General features: G+C 39.5%; 1 protein-coding gene across 9 annotated transcripts in view; it reads right to left on the bottom strand.

The window, feature by feature from the left end:
* Positions 1-19,134, bottom strand: part of WDR17 (WD repeat domain 17) — a 162,475-nt gene that overhangs the window by 49,697 nt on the left and 93,644 nt on the right. For all 9 annotated transcript variants that reach the window (XR_016313747.1, XM_089684053.1, XM_089684052.1 and 6 more), the window contains 6 exons: positions 17,522-17,690; positions 17,343-17,434; positions 14,015-14,097; positions 12,985-13,071; positions 10,802-10,966; positions 1,054-1,256 (listed from right to left, as the gene is read on the bottom strand). Coding sequence is in view for 8 of the 9 variants with exons in the window: in XM_089684053.1 (XP_089540179.1) it covers positions 1,054-1,256; positions 10,802-10,966; positions 12,985-13,071; positions 14,015-14,097; positions 17,343-17,434; positions 17,522-17,690 (799 nt within the window). In the remaining variant the exon portion in view is untranslated. The remainder of the gene's footprint in view (positions 1-1,053; positions 1,257-10,801; positions 10,967-12,984; positions 13,072-14,014; positions 14,098-17,342; positions 17,435-17,521; positions 17,691-19,134) is intronic.

Raw genomic sequence — 19,134 nt, 5'->3', positions numbered from 1 at the left:
GAACAAGGTAAATTACACTAAACACACACTACAGTGTAATCCTGAGTGTGGCTCAGGGTTATTGCTTTTGGTACTGAAAATTAACCCCAAGCCACACTCGGGATTACCGCCAGGGAGGTTAAAGTATATCTAAAGTTAAAACGTTTTTATTTTGGATACTGTAGGAGAGGACTAAAACCTCTGTCAGATTTTTTTTTCAGACAGTTGCCATGGGTACAAGTGTCTCCATTGAAAGATATCCCCTATATTCCTGGTATAACAACTCCAAATTTTGGATGTACTCTCTTTTTCAACAGCTACCTGTTCATGAAAAGCAAATATTGATTAAAGCTGCAGAGGAAGAGATGGCATCACACAAACAGCTCATGCTTTGGAGCTGGCAGAATGCAATGGTGTAGCCACTTCAATGGAAACTGCTTACCTAAAGTTGGAAGGAGAAGATGATCTTCTACTCAATAATGGACTGTACAGACAAGCAGTGGTGTATTTTTAAACACTGCAAGGTCTAAACATCCAAATATATATAAGTTGCCATGAGTTGCAGAAATGAACCATGGCAATGGGACTGGAATGCTATTAAAAATACTACCAAAGAAGATGGGACTTATTCCATTCCCATTTAATATCCTGTGATTACTAGTTCTGCCACTAGGTGGTAGTGTCAGCTGAAATGTTTGTATAATATATCAGTCTCTCTTTGGAACTACATGGTTATTATGTAATTTCCTGTCTCTGTGTTATTGTTGTTTTCCGATAAATCAAAAAGGCTCCAGCAACATAATAAAAAGAGTCATATCTGCAGCAGCTTTCCAATAGAAAACCAAAGTGATACATTCAGGGAATGTGGAAGATTGAACCTTAGTTTAAAAGTAGGGGAATGCTGAAGGAATTTCATAACTGAATCCTTAATAAATACACTCAAAAATGTAAGGTATTCAGCAATATTTAGCAAATTACATACTATTTAAATAAATCAGTGCTAAGGAAGGATAAAACCGGTTGTATAACTAAAGTACAAATGCCCAGATATTATGGTGTAGAAAAATAACGTACCGTATACATCTGCCCCATGGTCATATACAGTGTCCAGACACGTCCCATCCCTTGTATCCCACACTCGAATTGTGTAATCCCAACTGCCAGATATTAAAAGGTACGGGATCTCTGTATTCCACATCAGTCCTCGAACTGGAGCTGTATGGCCACTTAGAACATTTATGCAAGCATCTTGTGTGTAGTCCCATATCCTCACAGTTCTGAAAACAATAGTACAGTTTCATTAAAGGAATTCTATGGCCACAGCATACACATTTTATAACATCAGCATTGTAATAACAATACAAACAATAATTATTTTTGACAATCCACTATAAGCTTATTTGAAAAATCTACTTTCATGCTGTGAGAGCTGCCTGCCTGTTGGTCATCACTTTCCACAACTTCCTGGATTCCCTGCATGCTTTGCAGCTTCTCCTTTCTTGTTTACTTTCAATTTCTAAGAACTAAATATCCCATAGTACATTGCTGCCTGCAATCAGTGATTCCTGTACTGACCTTGCCTCCTCAAACTCCTCCTCTCAGCCACTCTGTAGTTCAGAAGGCCAGCTCTGTGAAATGTGTGACACAGCAGGGGCGCATGTATGTGGCTGGAGATGGCAGACCTGTGAAGCCTCAGCTCCACTCCATGCTGACCCAGGCAGACAGTAATCCCGCCCGCTCTTCGCTATCACCTGCTCAAACTCCTGCCACCCAGGAACACAGTATATGGCCAAAGGCAGGCCGAGATTACCTCCACAGCCGCAGCCAAACGATACAGCAGCATGCGCCCAGGCTGACAAGATGGCGCCAGCCCCACCACAATCACAACGCCTGCAGCTAATTACCTAAACACAGCCCCGAGAGGAGTCACAATCAGCAGGGATGGGTGAGATTACTAACCATTCCCATGATACACCCTCTTCTCCTGCAGGTGATCTATTTTCCTCTCAGGCCTCTGATATGGATAAGGCACTTTGTGAGGTAATCCTAAGCCAGGGGAGCATGTAAAACAGCCCTCCCCACACACCTAATGCCCAGGACACTCCACCATTGGAGTATTTGGGGGACCTTATCATTTTGGCACATTTCTCTGCATTGCTAGACCAACGCCTGGAAAACACCAGCAAACGCATCACTTCAGACTTGAAACAGGAGTTTCAGGAGCTAGGATCCCACATAGGGACAATAGAATCCATCTTGACGAGACTATTGCCAGAACCAATCAAAATACTAACTCCATTGAAGATTTACAACAACAGGAGGAAGCCCTTAATAAGTTCAATGATCTAGAAAATCGACCCCACCGTTATAATGTCGGAGTTCGAAGGATCCCGGAAACTTTCATTGACTCTACAGCAATAATTAAGGAATTGACCTTACAGCTTCCAGCAGACATTCCACCATCTAGACAGAGCACAGAGGGCCTTGGCAGAACCCAGGGCTGATGGCTTACCACGTGACATCATAGTGAAACTTCACTACTATACAGTCAAGGAGTAGGTGAGGCCAGAGCTTGGGAAATTGTGGATCTACAGCTAAGAGATCACCCAATCCAAATTTTTGCAGACATCTCTCCTGCCATGGTCCAAAAACTAAAGCCTTTACACCAACACCTTATAATCAAGATCGTTAAATATCATTGGGCCTTCCTATTTCGCCTGTTTTTCACAAATCAGGGCAAGAAGTACTCCTTCTCCACCTTCCACGATGGGGAAACCTTGCTGAAAAACTCGGCTTGATTTCTACTGACCATGGAAGGTCTCCTCGCTCTATTTAACCACTTACTCCCCTGGCAAACCTCCACGGAGCCCACCTTCTCCAGTGTGGTACTCCACCAGAAGCAAGGCCAAACTTAAAGCTAAACCTCCATGTAGGAGGATGATTGTTCTCACTCTTTATAGGTCTATGCCTTTTCTTGTCCCTACTACCTAGCCAGATCCATGGGCGAGATCACAACTGGATCCTATTACTGATTTTTAACTTTTTGTTCTCAGTTTTGGGAATGAAGTTCCCTAAGTTTGAGAAAGGACTGTTTATAAATGTTTTTCCTTCTGGATGCCTCCAAGTTACAAGAAATCTTCCCCTCTCCTGACCCCACACAGCTGCAGAGGCTTATCTTTAGTGGGACACGAATCCATGTGTAATAAAAGATTCCAACCCCAGTCCCTCCAGTGTTGAACACCAGCGTTACTACCCATGGGGGAGTGTGACTTGTATTTTCCTATAGATATGGGACTCCATATCCACATTTTTTCAAGACGGGACTACCTATTTGTTTGAAATTATTGGAATGTTTAGGACTTTCTCTCCCTATGGTTACATTATATGTAATGATGTTAATGTTACAAGAGTGTAGTGGTGGCCGGTGATGGTGGTCATTCACCGTTTGCTTTCGACTCTTTCACTAGCTGTTAGGACAGAAACCAAACCTAGCACAGGGGTTGCACCCTGTGTTGGTACTGGAAGGAAAGAGGGAATTTCCCTGTCTGCTCTTGTTTGATCAGATTAAGATTGCAATACAGCTAATTTATGTTTTTTTGCTCTTACAGGGCAAACTCTACTTGACCTGCTCTCTGTAGTTTCTTATCTCTATTCCAATCTGCACAGTTTTTTTTGCTTATCATTTTTAGATCACACAAACCTGGGTGCCACACTACTGGTCACTCCGACCCATCAAGGACCAACACCTAACCCCACCCAGGGTAAAGGTAAGTGATACATCTCTTTCCCCTGTGCACCATGGCCAACTCCACAGATAGAATTCCCTTTAAATTTGTCACACATAATGTTCAGGGCCTGAGCTCCCCAACCAAAATACAGACAGCTTTCCAACACTATAAGTCTTTGAAGGTGGATGTGTTGTTCCTGCAGGAAACACATTTTTGCCCCGACCTATAATCCAAAATTCTTACACAATTACTATCCTCAGTTCTACTTAGCAAATGGCCCAGGTTAAACGGGTGGGGTGGCAATTTGTTTTTGCAAGAGGGTATCATTCTCATTGGAGAAGCTCATTGGTGGAGGGTAGCTAACAAGCCCTGGTGCGCCACTTGGAAGGCTCCCTGGTTACCTTGATCTCCAACTATGCTCCAAACACGGGACAATTACCCTTTTTTCAGAAACTCTTGCAGACCGTGACCCCAGAGTTTAGGAAAACTGTTTTCTTTAGGAGGGAGTCCAATGTGGCCCTTAACGCTATAATTGATAAAATGCAGCATCCCACAGACTCTCAAAGACACTTCCCAAAAATTGGCTCAAAGTTGGCCAAAATGTTACATTATCACAATTTAATTGAAATTTGGAACTCAACCCATCCAGGAAAGACTATACATTTTTTCACACATTCACAATACCTGTTCTAGAATATACCATCTCCTAAAGTCCGCTATGGCCGTACCTTTATTCTGCTCAAGCAGAATAGTTGACGTGGCACGGTCAGACTATTCACTGCTATGGATGACATGTGACACGCTACAATGCCACACTGGTCCAACATCTTGGAGATTAAATGACTCATTACTTAGCAATCCTTAAATTTGTTTTGACAGAAAAAAATTATCCTACCAGGCTTGTGTTTTAGAATATGTAAATAAGGGGAGGAGAGCTCACCACAAAATTCAAAATCAAAAATACTGCGCACATAAAAAATGGCTTTTGCTCAACATCTCAAACCCCAAATATTTGAAACATAAAGAGAAAAATCTAATTTGTGATTAAATATTGACAGAGATCATTGACAGCAATAATAAACTTTTATTAGTTAAAATAACACATAAGCACAATTACACAAACTCAATATAAAATAAAGTTATGGGTCAGTGGTAGTGACCCTGGATCCAATGAATCAAATGTCATCCATATAATATGTTTCATTAATAATTACATTCTATAGATTATTATTATTATACAGGATTTATATAGCACCAACAGTTTGCGCAGCACTTTACAATATAAGGGAGACAGTACAATTACAATATGTTGTTATTGGTTGGACTGAGAGCTCTCAGAGAAGAGGGACAGACATAGAAAGCAAAGAAATGCAGGAAAAAAAAGTGGCCACTAAAAAATGTAGCTGGTATTGCATTAAGCCATCGATGGTGCAATGAAGATGACCACATTTCATTCCATGAATTCAGAATATAGTCTTTCTTGTCAAGGTGTGAGAGAAAAGTATACTTATCAGCCCATGGTACATAGACACAGCATAAATCCAGGTACGACCAATGACCCTGCCTGACCTCCCCCCCCCCAGCTGCATGAGAGGCTGAGTCTCTGATGTGGTCATCTTCATTGCACCATCGATGAGATATGTGCCTGTTTTTTGAACCCGCATTATTGATGCTTACTTGCACAGGAGCATATATCGCTCCAAGCGGCTTTATGTATGAGGGAGGTATCTGTCTATACATATGAAAGTGGATCTACATCCATAGGCAGTCTTCACATATTATTTTTCTCCTCTGGATTACATCAGCTGCTCCTTTCCTGACCAGGACACTCTATAACCATACACCTGTATTAAGGATGGCTCAATGCAATTGATCCAGTGAAATCACAATTTAGTTATTTCTATTTCTACTAGTTCATTCCTTGATCTTCATTACATCTTGTATCCTTATGGCTTATCCAGCATATCTTTACACAAGATGAGCAACGGACAGGGAGGAGATACACCAGTATAGCAGCTGCATTTTTTTAGTGGCCACTCTTTTTCCTGCATTTCTTTACTTTCTATGTCTGTCCCTCTTCTCTGAGAGCTCTCAGTCCAACCAATAACAACATATTTATAGAATGTAATTATTAATGAAACATATTATATGGATGACATTTGATTTGATTGGATCCAGGGTCACTACCACTGACCCATAATTTTATTTTATATTGGGTTTATGTAATTGTGCTTATGTGTTATTTTAACTATTACAAGTTTATTATTGCTGTCAATGATCTCTGTCAATATTTAATCACAAATTAGATTTTTCTCTTTACGTTTCAAATATTTTGGGTTTGAGTTGTTGAGCAGAAGCCATCTTTTTATGTGCAAAGTATTTTTGATTTTGGATTTTGTGGTGAGCTCTCCTCCCCTTATTTACATATTCTAAGACACAAGCCTGGTAAGATAATTTTTTTCTTTAATCATTGTATCATTGTTTTGACATAGAACACCTTACAGACTACTTTACCCAGAATAGGCCCTCAGATACCTCTGCAGTAACTAACTGGGAGTCTCATAAGGTGATTATCAGGGGATACATTATCCAAATAGCAGCACAACTCAAAAAAGTCTCTAACACCCTTATTAGAAAAAAGAAAGAGCTATCCGATCTGCTCCCCCAACATAAAAATAACTCTGTCCTGAACCTCAGACAAAATAGTGGAAAACACCTGTGGTCAACCTGGCACTAGTCAAACACAAAATCTCCTGGATCATGATTAATGAAACATTGGTCAGTATCCTCCAGGATAAACAGCCCCCATTCGAAAAGATTTGGAATCCCTGGATCAGGTATCTTCAATCTCCCTAGTGGGCGGGGGGGACTGGGGGTTGGTAGGCAGGAATGGGGCAATCAATCTCATTCTTTATACTTCTTTTTGATACTTTCTCTTAACTTCTCTTTCATTCTCTTTTCTCTCTATATCCTGACTCTTCTACTGATGTTGTACTAATGTATTGGTACAAGTCTGAAGGATTCCCTAATCCAATATGGTGATAGATGGTTACAGGGAACTTCATGTGGTTGTCTAGTCATAGATTACTTTACCTTCCCATTTATTAGTCTCCTCACACAATATGTGTACCTGTTGGTTATTCTGTGATACTGAACTCCTATGTCCTCTACCTAGGCATAGATGGGTCCTTTCTGTATTGTCAACAAGAAGTACCCCACTCCTTAAGGCACAGCTAATGATGGTCATCATCTTCATGGTGCTGACCTGTTGCATAGTGAGGAGTGGAGGGAAGGATCCTTTCTTGATGATTAACGATATGTAGCTGTTATCTGTCATTCATTTTGCTGAATCTTGTACAATACTGTCTTGAAAAACTTGTTTTCAATAAACATTATTGGAAAAGGAATTGTGTGACACAGCAGTGCCTACAAACAGGGCCTAGTGAATATGTGTCACAGAATTCAAGGAAAGAAATGTGTAGGGATCTTTACAAAGAATGTTTACAAACTTCAAGGTTGTTCAGATTATTAGGCTAGAAATAATGGATATATAATTTTACATTTTGACTGTAGATGCGCTTTAACACATACAGAGTTCTTGTAAAACCACGTTTTCCTCCAATCTAGAATTATAAAAAAGCAATACTTATTTAGTAGCATTACCCTAAACATTACAGACTGTATAACAAAAAACATTTTTCTTTCACATTCCATTTGGTAAAACTGAGTGGTAAAATAAATAAACCCGTAAATCATATACATTATCTTTACTTCCTTGTGTTTGTTGCCATAAGGGAAATCATAGAAACTGGGCTGTTTACAGAATTAGAACTGTGCCTATGAAAGGCAGCTAATTCCATAAAACAATGTCAGTGAGCACAGTCACAACTGTGTCTAGAGTTCCCTAGTGTCATCATGCAGCATGAGAGAGTGCTGAGACTACTGGATTGACAACATGGAAATAATGTACAGACATAAAAGAAACAGAACACAAAAATTATGATTTTTGATCAGGAACAGCTGATCATTGCCATTACAGTGGGGAAAATAATTATTTGATCCCCTGCAGATTTTGTAAATTTGCACACCTACAAAGAAATGAAGGGTCTATAATTTTTTATCATATGTGTATTTTAAATGATACATAATATCAGCCAAAAAAAACCCACGATACAAATGTTATAAAGTGAGTTGCAGATCAGTGAGAAAAATACTGTAAGTATTTGATCCCCAAGCAAAACATGATTTAGTACTTGGTGGAGAAACCCTTGTTGGCAAGCACAGAGTTAAGATGTTTCTTGTAGTTGGTTACCAGGTTTGCACTCATCTCAGGAGGGATTTTGGTCCACTCTTCTTTACAGATCGTCTCTAAATTCTTAGGGTTTCAAAATTTCAGCTCTCTCCATACATTTTCTATAGGGTTAAGGTCTGGAGACTGGCTAGGCCACTCCATGACCTTAATTTGCTTCTTCTTGAGCCACTCCTTTGTTGCATTGGTGTATGTTTTGGGTCATTATCATGCTGGAACACCCATCCACGACCCATCTTCAGTGTTTTGGCTGAGAGAAGAAGATTCTCATCCAAGATTTTACAATATATGGCCCCGTCCATTGGCCCCTCAATACGGAAAAGTCAACCTGTACCTTTAGCAGAGAAACAGCCCCAAATCATAATGTTTCCACCTCTGTGCTTGACTGTAAGGATGGTGTTCTTAGGGTCATAGTCAGCATTTTGTTTCCTCCAAACACAGCAAGTTGAGTTAAAGCCAAAGTGCTCAATTTTGGTCTTATCTGACCACAGCACTTTCTCCCAATCCTTCTCTGAATGATTTAGATGTTCATTGGCAAACTTCAGACTGTACATGTGCCTTCTTAAAGAGGGGGACCTTGCGGGCGCAGCAGGATTTCAATCCATGGTGGCGTATTGTGTTACCTATGGGTTGTTTGGTGACCGTGGCCCCAACTGCCTGGAGATCATTCACAAGCTCCTCCCGTGTAGTCCTGGACGGATCCCTCACTTTTCTCATGATCATCCTTACCCCCTGAGGCGAAAACATGCATGGAGCTCCAGACCGAGGGTGATTGTTATTTTGTATTTCTTCCATTTGCAAATAATCGCTCCAACAGTTGTCTCCTTCTCACTAAGCGTCTTGCTGATGGTCTTGTAGCCCATTCCAGTCTTGTGCAGGTCTACAATCTTGTCCCTGATGTCCATTGACAGCTCTTTGGTCTTGCACATGGTGGTGCCCAAGAAAGAGATTCTGTGGACAGGTGTCTTTTACACACATAACAAGTTGTTGTTAGGACCATCTTCTTATATTGACAGGACTAGTCTGTATACCACATGAGCACATAGCCAGTCTGTAGGAGTCAGAATTGTTGTTGGTTGGTAGTGGATCAAATACCTATTTTACTCACTGAACTGCAACTCAATTTATAACATTTGTACCATGTGTTTGTTCTGGATTTTTGGTAGATATTCTGTATCTATCATTTAAAATACATCTATGAAAAAAAATGATAGACCCTTCATTTCTTTGTAAGTGTGTAAACTTTCAAAATTTGCAGGGGATCAAATAAATACTTTCCTCACTGTATACTGAAGTGGAACTTTAATCAGAAAATTAAGTCCTGTTAGATCACTTCACGCTGGCCTGTTTTGCAGGTATAGCTTTGTTAAAAATTAAAATTAAGTGCCTATACAGTTTGAAATCCAGCAATACGATGTCTCACCTTGTTCTGCACATGCTGAGTTGCTCTGAATTTTTAGGCATTTTTAGGCACTGACAAATTTCTAGAGGCTGCTTTGCTGACAGCCTTAAAGAAGAATTAAACTTATCTTTTACAGCCAAGGAAGCTGCTTCTGTTTGATCTGCAACTGCCATGATGCTGTACATGTGACATCATCCATTTGATGGTTTGATAGTTTGGTTGAGAGCACAAGCAAATGTTACAGTAAGCAATCCTGGCATTCCAGTAATGTAACTTTATTTTTAAACCGGTAAATCAATGGGTTTAGTTCTGCTTTATGATTTATTGATGCTCAGGGGCTCTGGGCTTCAGCAAAATGACAGCCTCCAGCAAGAAGAAACAAGAGCAATGCTGGAGGAAATTTAGAGCATGCACTAATTTTGATAGCATAAATATTAATGTGGAATGTATGTTCCTTGCTAAAGACCATTATGTTTTATCAAGTTGTTATGGGCGAAGTTCCACTTTAAGGCTGACCCCTTTTGCAGGTATAGCTATGTAAAACATTAAAAATAAGTGCCTATACTGTTTAAAATCCAGTAATACTCTCACCCAGCTCTGCACATGCTCAGTTGCTCTCTATTTTTCTACACTTTGCTGAAAATGTAGAGACTGATCTGCTGACAGCCTAAAGATTTACTGCTGATCAGAGGCTCTGGGCTTCAACAAAATGGCAACCTCCAGCAAGAAGTAATAGGAAAAATGCTGGAGTCAATTTATCGCACACACTACCGGTAACTTTGATGGAATATTAATTCATGTGGAATGTATATTCCTTTGCTAAAGAGCATTATTTTTTAAATCATTATTTTTTACATAATTTTCTGTTCACAAAACAAAGCCTGGGGATGCATGTTTTGTGAATGTCCCGGAAGGTATCTGCTACATTGTCATACATTCTTGGACATTTTTTCTGATAAGCTGCTTTACCAGTTGTTTTTTCTGTTCACATATTTAGACTACATTCATACGGCTGTAAAAATTGCATTTACAAGCGTTTCTTTATTTACTGATCTGAACAAAGCTGCATTGTTTTCAATGGAGACATTCACACAGGTGCATAAACATACGCTGCGTTCAATTTCCTAGCACAAAGTCCAAAAATCTGCCTCTGAGAACATATATACAGTATGCATTCTGGTATTGAAAAAAAACAGAACAATTTTACTTACATAAATGGATCTAAAAGCATCAGTAAAAAAGTATCATATACACAGATAAAAGTATCATTTACACAGAAACTCGTTACAGAAAAACATCAGTAAAATTTTTACGGCCATGTGAGTGTAGCCTTAAAGATAAATAGAAAACCTTGAAACACTCCCACCCAAAAAAATGACCTACCCATCGTCTGAACCACTGCAGAGGATTCCTTCTCTAAGAGGAGACCAGCGAACGTGGAACACTTTTGCTGTATGTCCAGTAAACACCTTCAGAGGCTGGTCAGAACTGGTGGCCAAATAATAAACTCTCACATTTTTATCTTCACACCCAGTTGCAATCATATCTCTGTACAATTGAAGTAAAGCAAAAAAGAGACACAAATTTAGAGCATTTAAAATTCTGTATGATGATATAAGAATTTGGACAATGTGAGATTTAGGTAAATAATATAGACCCAGGTCTAGGACAGCAGAGCAACTAGAATGATGTGTACTGACCTGCCTACACTGTCCTGCACTGAATCTCAACAAGCTACTAGATCCCAAGTGACTGCTATAGTTAGGCTGAGGCCAGGTCTTCTTGGCCTTTAGTTATTTAACAGTTGGTAAGTGGCAGAGTTGTGGAGTAGAATCTGCTCTATTCTCAGACCTATTCCTTACTGTAGAAAATGGTCATGAGGACAACAAAACTGATACATAATACCATTTATACAGTATGTCTGTGTCTGAACTTTGCCATATTAAGCTGCTCACACATGGGCTTATATTGGAAAATCATAATGCCTCAAATTGGCATGCTACATTGACTCATATTGGCCCACTATATGGTCTCATTTTAACCAGCTTTATGGCCTCATATTGGTGAGTTACATGACCTTTAAACTTGTGAACTACATGGCCTCATACTGGCAAGCTACAAAACCTCATATTAGTGAGCCACAAGTCCTCATATTGATGAGTAGCATGGCCGCATACTTGTGAGTAGCATGCCCTCATACTATTTTTGAATCCCAATACCTCATAGTGGTGACACAGCCCCATACTAGTGAGCTACGTAGTCTCATCTTGGTGAGCTATGCGGCAAGAAATGAGGCCTCATATTAATAAACTATGTGGCCTTATAATATTCAGCCACGTGGTCCTAAAGTGACAGGCAAAGTGACTGATCTTTGCATCAAAAATGAGCATGAATGGGTTAGATCCTGAACAATTAAAACACTCACATGTTGGACAATATCTAAACTGATTAGTGAACCTTTTCTGCAAACAAAAGGGAATAATAACCTCACTACACTTATGCTGAGTCACAATGCTGTCCAAATTGGGCAAAATGGCACAGCCATTCCCCATGGATCTGCAGTGTTTGTGAACTAAGCACTGGCCACCTCCCTTCGATCTCACAAAACTCCCTACAGGTCAATCCAGGTAGTTAAAAGAAGTAGCATGATGAAAAGACAAGGTTGAAACGTAGATGATTTACTATATTGAACACATTTCATGTAAAAAAAAAAATAGGTCACCATTGACATAACAAAACACAAGTCCTTCTTTTACACCACCATTCAATTTTAGAGCAAAAATTCTCAAAGTTTTTTGCCAAGGCCTTAAATATTTGTCACAAATGACTATCAGACTTGACCTATTATCAGGGATAACCAAAATAAATTCAGGGGGTGACCATAAACTGTCATATAAGCTGGATATAAAGCAATAAAAAAAGTGGAAAAAAATTTGAATATATAAGTTGATAAAAAAAATGTTGGTAATTAAAAGCCTCCCAAACTTACACAGTAGGTCTCATAAGCTAAATCCATCTCACAGTTTGAAGTGTTACTAAACCCATGACCATGTATTCATATATTTGGTCTCCCACAGTACATAGAACATAGAAATGCAACTATTGTAGTAAATATACTGCTAAATACCTTTTCTTATATGCAGTATATAGCAGTCTTGTGATTTCTATCAGTGTCCAGCTGAGCACTGGCTAAAATTTGTTGGAGTTTTCATTCTCCTCTGACTGTCCTATGAGGCTGCGTAATCCCTGACTCTCTGTCTGAACAGTGCTGATTGGCCCTGTGCTGATCAAATGCACCCTTGCAAAGAAAATGAAAACTCTCCAGCTATACACACTAAACTGAGCATGTGCAGAGTGACTCCTAGAGCTCTGTACTATCAGCAGATGGACTGGGAACACTAGAAGAAGGGGAGGATCAGAGAAGACAGGATCAAACAGCCTGTTTATACAATGCAGAGGATTAACCCCTTAGGTTCCACAGTGAGTATAACAAGCATACATTAGTGCATATACAGACTGATTTTACTGTTGTGGGTTTAGTAACACTTTAAGAACATCTGACTTACTTGTTATTTTGGCTCCAGTCACATCCAAACACAGCCGCTGGATGTTTGTACTTGTGCAAAACCTTCCCATCAATTGTGCGAATAATGCTGAAACAATTGTAAAGGAAAACAAACATTTTTCACTTTTACAATGCATAAACCAAAGTAACAAGCATAATTAAATGAGCAAATCTAATATATCAGTTTCACATAAAGTATATCCAGAGGGAGTAGGGAAATGTTAAAAACCCCTGACATCAGAGACACAATAGAAAGTGAGAGGAAATACCTTCTTAGACAGTTTTCATCAAAACATGTGTCCCCACTGGAAAATATTCTGTCTATTCCTCTTCTAGTGACAACTGTAGAATTTTGGATTTTCCCTACTTTCTGTTATCATAGCAATGGGCAGAGGGAGTAAATCTTCCCTACTCTATCTAAAACAAAAAAGATTTTGGTTTCAGATATGCTCTAATAGAAATAAACAAGATAGGCTTTATATAAAGCCCGACTCCAGGACACTTGAAAATTCTCCCTTTCAGTAGGGCTACAACCGCACTGCAAGGGTTAACTGCTGGTTTAGGTGTAGGGGAATAGAAAAGAAGATTTGCTTCCCTGATCCTCCATGCTGCTAGAGTGGTTCCCGCAGCATCTTCTCTCCTATGCCCCAGCAGTCTAAGGTCCTGATGTCATCAGGACTGACGCAGGGTCCATAGCCTTGCATTGAATGTAATGATACTGAGGGGCTGTCCGCCACTGGAGCATGGGGGAGCCGGTGCTGTTATTCTTCCCTAAAATAAATGAGCAGAATAAAGGGGAATTTTTAAAATTTCCCAGAGTTGGGTTTTTATTAAAATGCCTAAAGGAAAAAACTTTCTCAGACTGTCCGTACTGCCTCACAGTAGCTAGACTAAAACTGTGTTTATCCAGTAAAAGTTTTGTAATTGGAATATAAGACATAATCTATTCTATTCAATAGTAGTTGTTTTTTGTACAAACACTTTGATAAGTGAGGACTATAAAAGCCAATATCATTGATTTCTTCACTCACCAGAATCCATCTCCACTGCATGTAGCAATGCGCTTAGAATCTTTATGGCTCCAAGAGATGCAAAAAATGCCATTTTTTCCATGCTATAAAATAAAAATACAGTGAATATCCAATATTCTAAAGCTGACAATATACAGCGTGGGAAAACGTATTTGCTCCCTGCCTGATTTAATTTTTTTTCATATTTGTCACTTAAATTATTCAGATCATCAAACAAATTGTAATATTATACAAAGATAACAAAATGCAGTTTTTAAATGATGATTTCATTTATTAAGGGAAAAAAGCTGTCCAAACCTGCCTGGCCCTATGTGAAAAAGTAACTGCCCCCACCCCCTTTGCTAAATCTTGAATGAACTGTGTTTAGCAACATTTTTTGGAAAGCTTACATTTCACTTGCCACACCCAAGCCTAATTGCTGCCAGACCAGTTGAATCAAGAAATTGCTTAAATAGAACCTGTCTGACAAAGTGAAGAACGCCAAAAATATCTAAAAAAAAAAGAACACATCATGCCACGATTTAAAGAAATTCAAGAGTAGATGAGAAGCATTGACATGTAGCAGTCTGGAAAGGGTTGCAAAGCCATTTCTAAAGCTTTGGGACACCAGCAAACCACAGTGGGAGCCATTATCCACAAATGGAGAAAACCTGGAACAGTGGTGAACCTTCCCAGGAGTGGTCAGCCCACAAAAACTACTCCAAGATCACAATGATGACTCATCCAGGAGGTCATTAAAGAACCCAGAACAACATCTAGAACTGCAGGCCTCATTTGCCTAAGTTAAGGTCATTGATCATGATTCAACAAAGACGCTGGGAAAAAATGGCATCCAACAGAGAGTTCCAAGGCGAAAGCCACTGCTGACCAAAAAGAACACAAAAAACATCTTGATTATCCCCAAGACTTTTGAGTAAATATTCTGTGGAGTGATGAGACAAAAGTTGAACTTTTTGGAAGGTGCGCATTCCTTTACATCTGTAGTAAAACTAACACAGCATTTCATAAAAAGAACATCATATCAACAGTCAAACATGGTGGTGGTAGGGCGATGGTTTGGGGCTGCTTTTAAGCTTCAGGACCTGGACAACTTGCAGTAATTGACGTAACCATGAATTTTGTGCTCTTACAGAAAATCCTGATGGGGAATGTCCGGCCATCAGATTGTCACCTCAAGCTCAAGCACACTTGGGTTATGCAGCAGGGGGGTTAGAGGGCAGTTACTTTTTTCACATAGGGCCAGGCAGGTTTGTACAGCTTTTATCCCTTAATAAATGAAATCATCATTTAAAACCTGCATTTTGTATATACTCAGGTTATCTTTGGGTAACATAAAAATGTGTTTGATGATCTGAATCATTTAAGTGTGACAAATATGCCAAAAATATAATCAGGAGGGGGGCAAATACTTTTTCACAGCACTGTAGCAGCAGAATAAAATACATAGCCTGTTGAATGGCTGACTCTTTGTCTGATTTGGCCATACACATGATGTTTAAACCAAGGGGGACAGCCCTGTCTTAAAGCCCAACTGAACCTTCAGCTTAAAGTCTAAGTTCACCTTTTTAGAAAAAATAATAAATGCACATATTTTTGCAGAACAAAATGGCACCTGTGATCAGTGGATCAGAGATGCAATGTCAGGCTCCTGCAAACAAGCCCTGCATCTTTCAGCCCATAGCTCAGATACGGGTTGACGGTTTACAATCTGCAAGGCTTGAGAATGAACTATGAGTGCACTCATAAGCGCCTTACAGTTCATTGAGAACTACAAGCTGTTAGCCAGAAAGGCTGATGGTATTTGTAGTTTTCTCATTCGCAGATTGCTGTGAATGAATGACATGGCTATGTGGGTGGAGCCCCACATGGCCGTGCGGTTTTAAAATCGTGACAGAGGATCCGAGGAGAGGATCCCCCTGCCACTATTACAGGGAGGGAGAAATCAGGGGAACTAATGGCAGGAGCTGGAACATTTTTCATGTTCCATCTTAAATATGGGTGTAACATATAACATGTTCCAAAAGGTGAAGTTATCTGTTAATGCTAGATCTATTCCAGGTACATAGAATAAAAGATGTTTAAAGTCTTATAGTTAGTTTTCTTTAGAAAGCAGCCACAACTTCAGTAAACAAAACCTGTCTCCTGGCAGCATGCTGAAGAGAAGGACCCTTGTTCTCTGTGGGGAAGCCGAGATCTCTCTGAAGAGGTATGGTGCACCCCCTGCAAAGACAGAGCTTGAGTTCTCTATTCAGCAGGAAATTGTGAGAATTTGCACGCCTTTTGTTTTGATTCATCTCGAATGAACTGAAAGTTTATTTGGGCATTAAACCCTAAAATTATATAGGAGCAGGCATCAAAGTGTACCATCTCAGAAGTGTGGGTAGTGGAAAGGAATGGAATCAAACGCAGTATTCCCAATGCACACGTTCCCGTAAATGGATATTCATTATTGCTGGGTGCTGTAGTGATCACAGGCTGGGAACTGCAGTCAATCCAAGTGAAGAAATGTCATTCTTCAAATGGGCCCAAAGCTTTATTTCGTGGTCACATGATAAACATAAAGGCCTTTATGTTTATCATGTGTTATCATGTGACCATGAAATAAAGCTTTGGACCCATTTGAGGAATCCTTGGTGTGCTGGTGATATTTCTTCACTTGGAAAAGAAAATGAAGATGCCACTTGAACCAGCCTAATTGTGGTGTTGTCCTCAGCTGCTGCTCAATCCATACTCTGACACATTTCTCCTTACCCACGGGGCGAAATGTGTCAGAGAGCATGGCCAGAGCATTGGCTGAGGTCAACATCGCAATTAGGATCAGGCTGGTTGAAGTGGCGTTTTCCTTTCCTTTCCTTTCCACTTCTAACTGTATCAGTTATGGAAGCTAATGTTTCTCGATTACTGGTACTATGCTTTATAGCAGTGGTCTCCAAACTGCAGCCCGGGGGCAGATGTGGCCCTTTGCTTGCCTTTATCAGGCCCTTGGGGCACTATTCTGCCCACTGATATAAGGCACTATTCCTTTTAAGCACACCAACAATGGGGTATAATTACTGTTACTGATACCAACAATAAGGCACTATTCGAACTAGGGGCGGACTGACCATTGACGTTGGGGCATTTTCTACTCACACTGGCCAGTCCGGCCCCCTCAAAGTCTGAAGGACAGTAAACCGGCATCATTTTAATTTTTACACACTGCAGCTATTTTTGAGTTTGTTCTATGTTTACTGAAGCATATTGACACTTTGGCTATTAGATAACATCACCAAAAACAAATTCACAATTTGCTGAGAAACTGAAAACATTTTGATTTTAAAGCTCCTACCTCATTGAATCGTGTTATCATTTTCCCTTTCTTAACATCCCAGATGAAGCCTCCATTCCGTGATGTTGCACCTGCTATACAATTTAAATCTCCTAGGCAGGAATTAAATGATTACTAAATTAATGTTTGTGTGTTAATAGCATTAATATTTTAGAATCTCAGTATGTCAAAGAACTTACCTGGCGCCCAGGACAGCGAGTAGATGACACCTTCATTTCCTGGGGATGTATACACGGCTGTCAGTGTGTTGATGTCCCAGACTTTTATTGTACCATCAAATGATGCCGTAGCCAATAAATTAGGATCGTCGGGTTTGAATTTGCAATCAAAGATGGTTTCAATGTGACCCTACACAGGATGAAATGTCAGATTACAGCAAGCCTATATTATCCTCACATTGCTTTAAGTTAACAGGAAAATTATGTCTTCTTTTTATTTTAATAAACTTGTAAAAATAATTTTTCACTAAGAGTTAAAGCATATACAAATCGCAAAAGACAAATTTAATATTTTACAGTTTACCAATCTCTAGATATGGTGGCTATATTTGTTTTTGCTTTTCAAGAACATTTTCAGTAAGTACAGAAAATGCCTGTTGATCTTGCCAGAAATTTAGTGTCATTACCTGGGAGCTTAAAAGAAAGCACAAATAACTGTATCTTTATTGTGTAAACTACTAGTTCCATCATTAATCCACCATATAATGAAGATGAATAAAGGTTACTGTTTACCATAACACTTTTATCATAATATTTTTGTTTTTTAATTTATTCTGATTATTACAGCATTAAGACGAGACACAATGCTGTCTTAAAAGTGGTTGTAAACCCTTTCATATACCCAGTGAAGTGATTGGCCCCAGGTGATACTCAGGGATTAAACAAATCCTCTTACATAAGTTGTACCTGTTTATCTACATCTTATCGTCTCTATATCCATTCAAATTGCAGAATTTATGCAGCTTGCCTGCGTTGTCAGAAAACAGGGGGTGGAGAGCTGAAATTACACACTGCAGAGCTCAGTGAGAAGACCTCTAAGAGTTGATTGGAGGGGGGGAAAACACTCCCTTCATACAGCTCACAGGAAGAGATCTGGGACTGCCAATCACAGGCTGTGTGCTAGGGGTATCTCCCCTGTCTCACGTTTTCTCTCTTGGTGCCAGGAAAACTTGTCAGAAGTGTTTCATGCTGATTGCAGAGGAACAAGGCAGCTAACAAAAATGACACTTAGTGCTTTGGATTCAGACAAGTACACACTAACGAGGGATATGTTTTTTCATATTTCACATAAGAGGTTTACAACCACTTTAAGGATTGCATATGATCACTATGCCATAGCTACCATAGCGAATCATGCTGATTTATTTCTTATTATTAGAAGAGACCAGAACAGTCAGACACAGTTAGGGAAATTTGTCAAAACCAGAGCAACCAGGAGCAGCTTATGCATGACAACCAGTCAGCTGCTAACTTTAATTTTCAAAGCTTAAATGAAGAAGCTGATCACTTGCCATGCACAGCTGCTCCAGATTCTGTTTGGTCCAGTTTTAGTAAATTCTCCCCATCGTGTTTTGATGCCGTAAGTATATCAGGCTTATATTGTTATTAAATATGTTAAATAAAATATATAATTAATATAAAAAAGATGCATATAAAATGCAAATATATATTTCTGACACATTTTTTTATAAATTCCCCCCCAGTGTGGTTTGCCAGCTAACACCTGTATTCACTGCTAGCTGTCAAATAGGAACCACAGCATGAGCACTGTGTTGAGGAACTTTAAACCACAG

Source organism: Staurois parvus, unplaced genomic scaffold (genome assembly GCF_062004578.1).
Source record: "Staurois parvus isolate SC_StPar_1 unplaced genomic scaffold, SC_StPar_1.0 ptg000334l, whole genome shotgun sequence".
In the NCBI taxonomy this organism is placed as follows: domain Eukaryota; kingdom Metazoa; phylum Chordata; class Amphibia; order Anura; family Ranidae; genus Staurois; species Staurois parvus.
The sequence above is the reverse complement of the archived record's forward strand: the minus strand, read 5'-3'. Positions and strand labels throughout refer to the sequence as shown.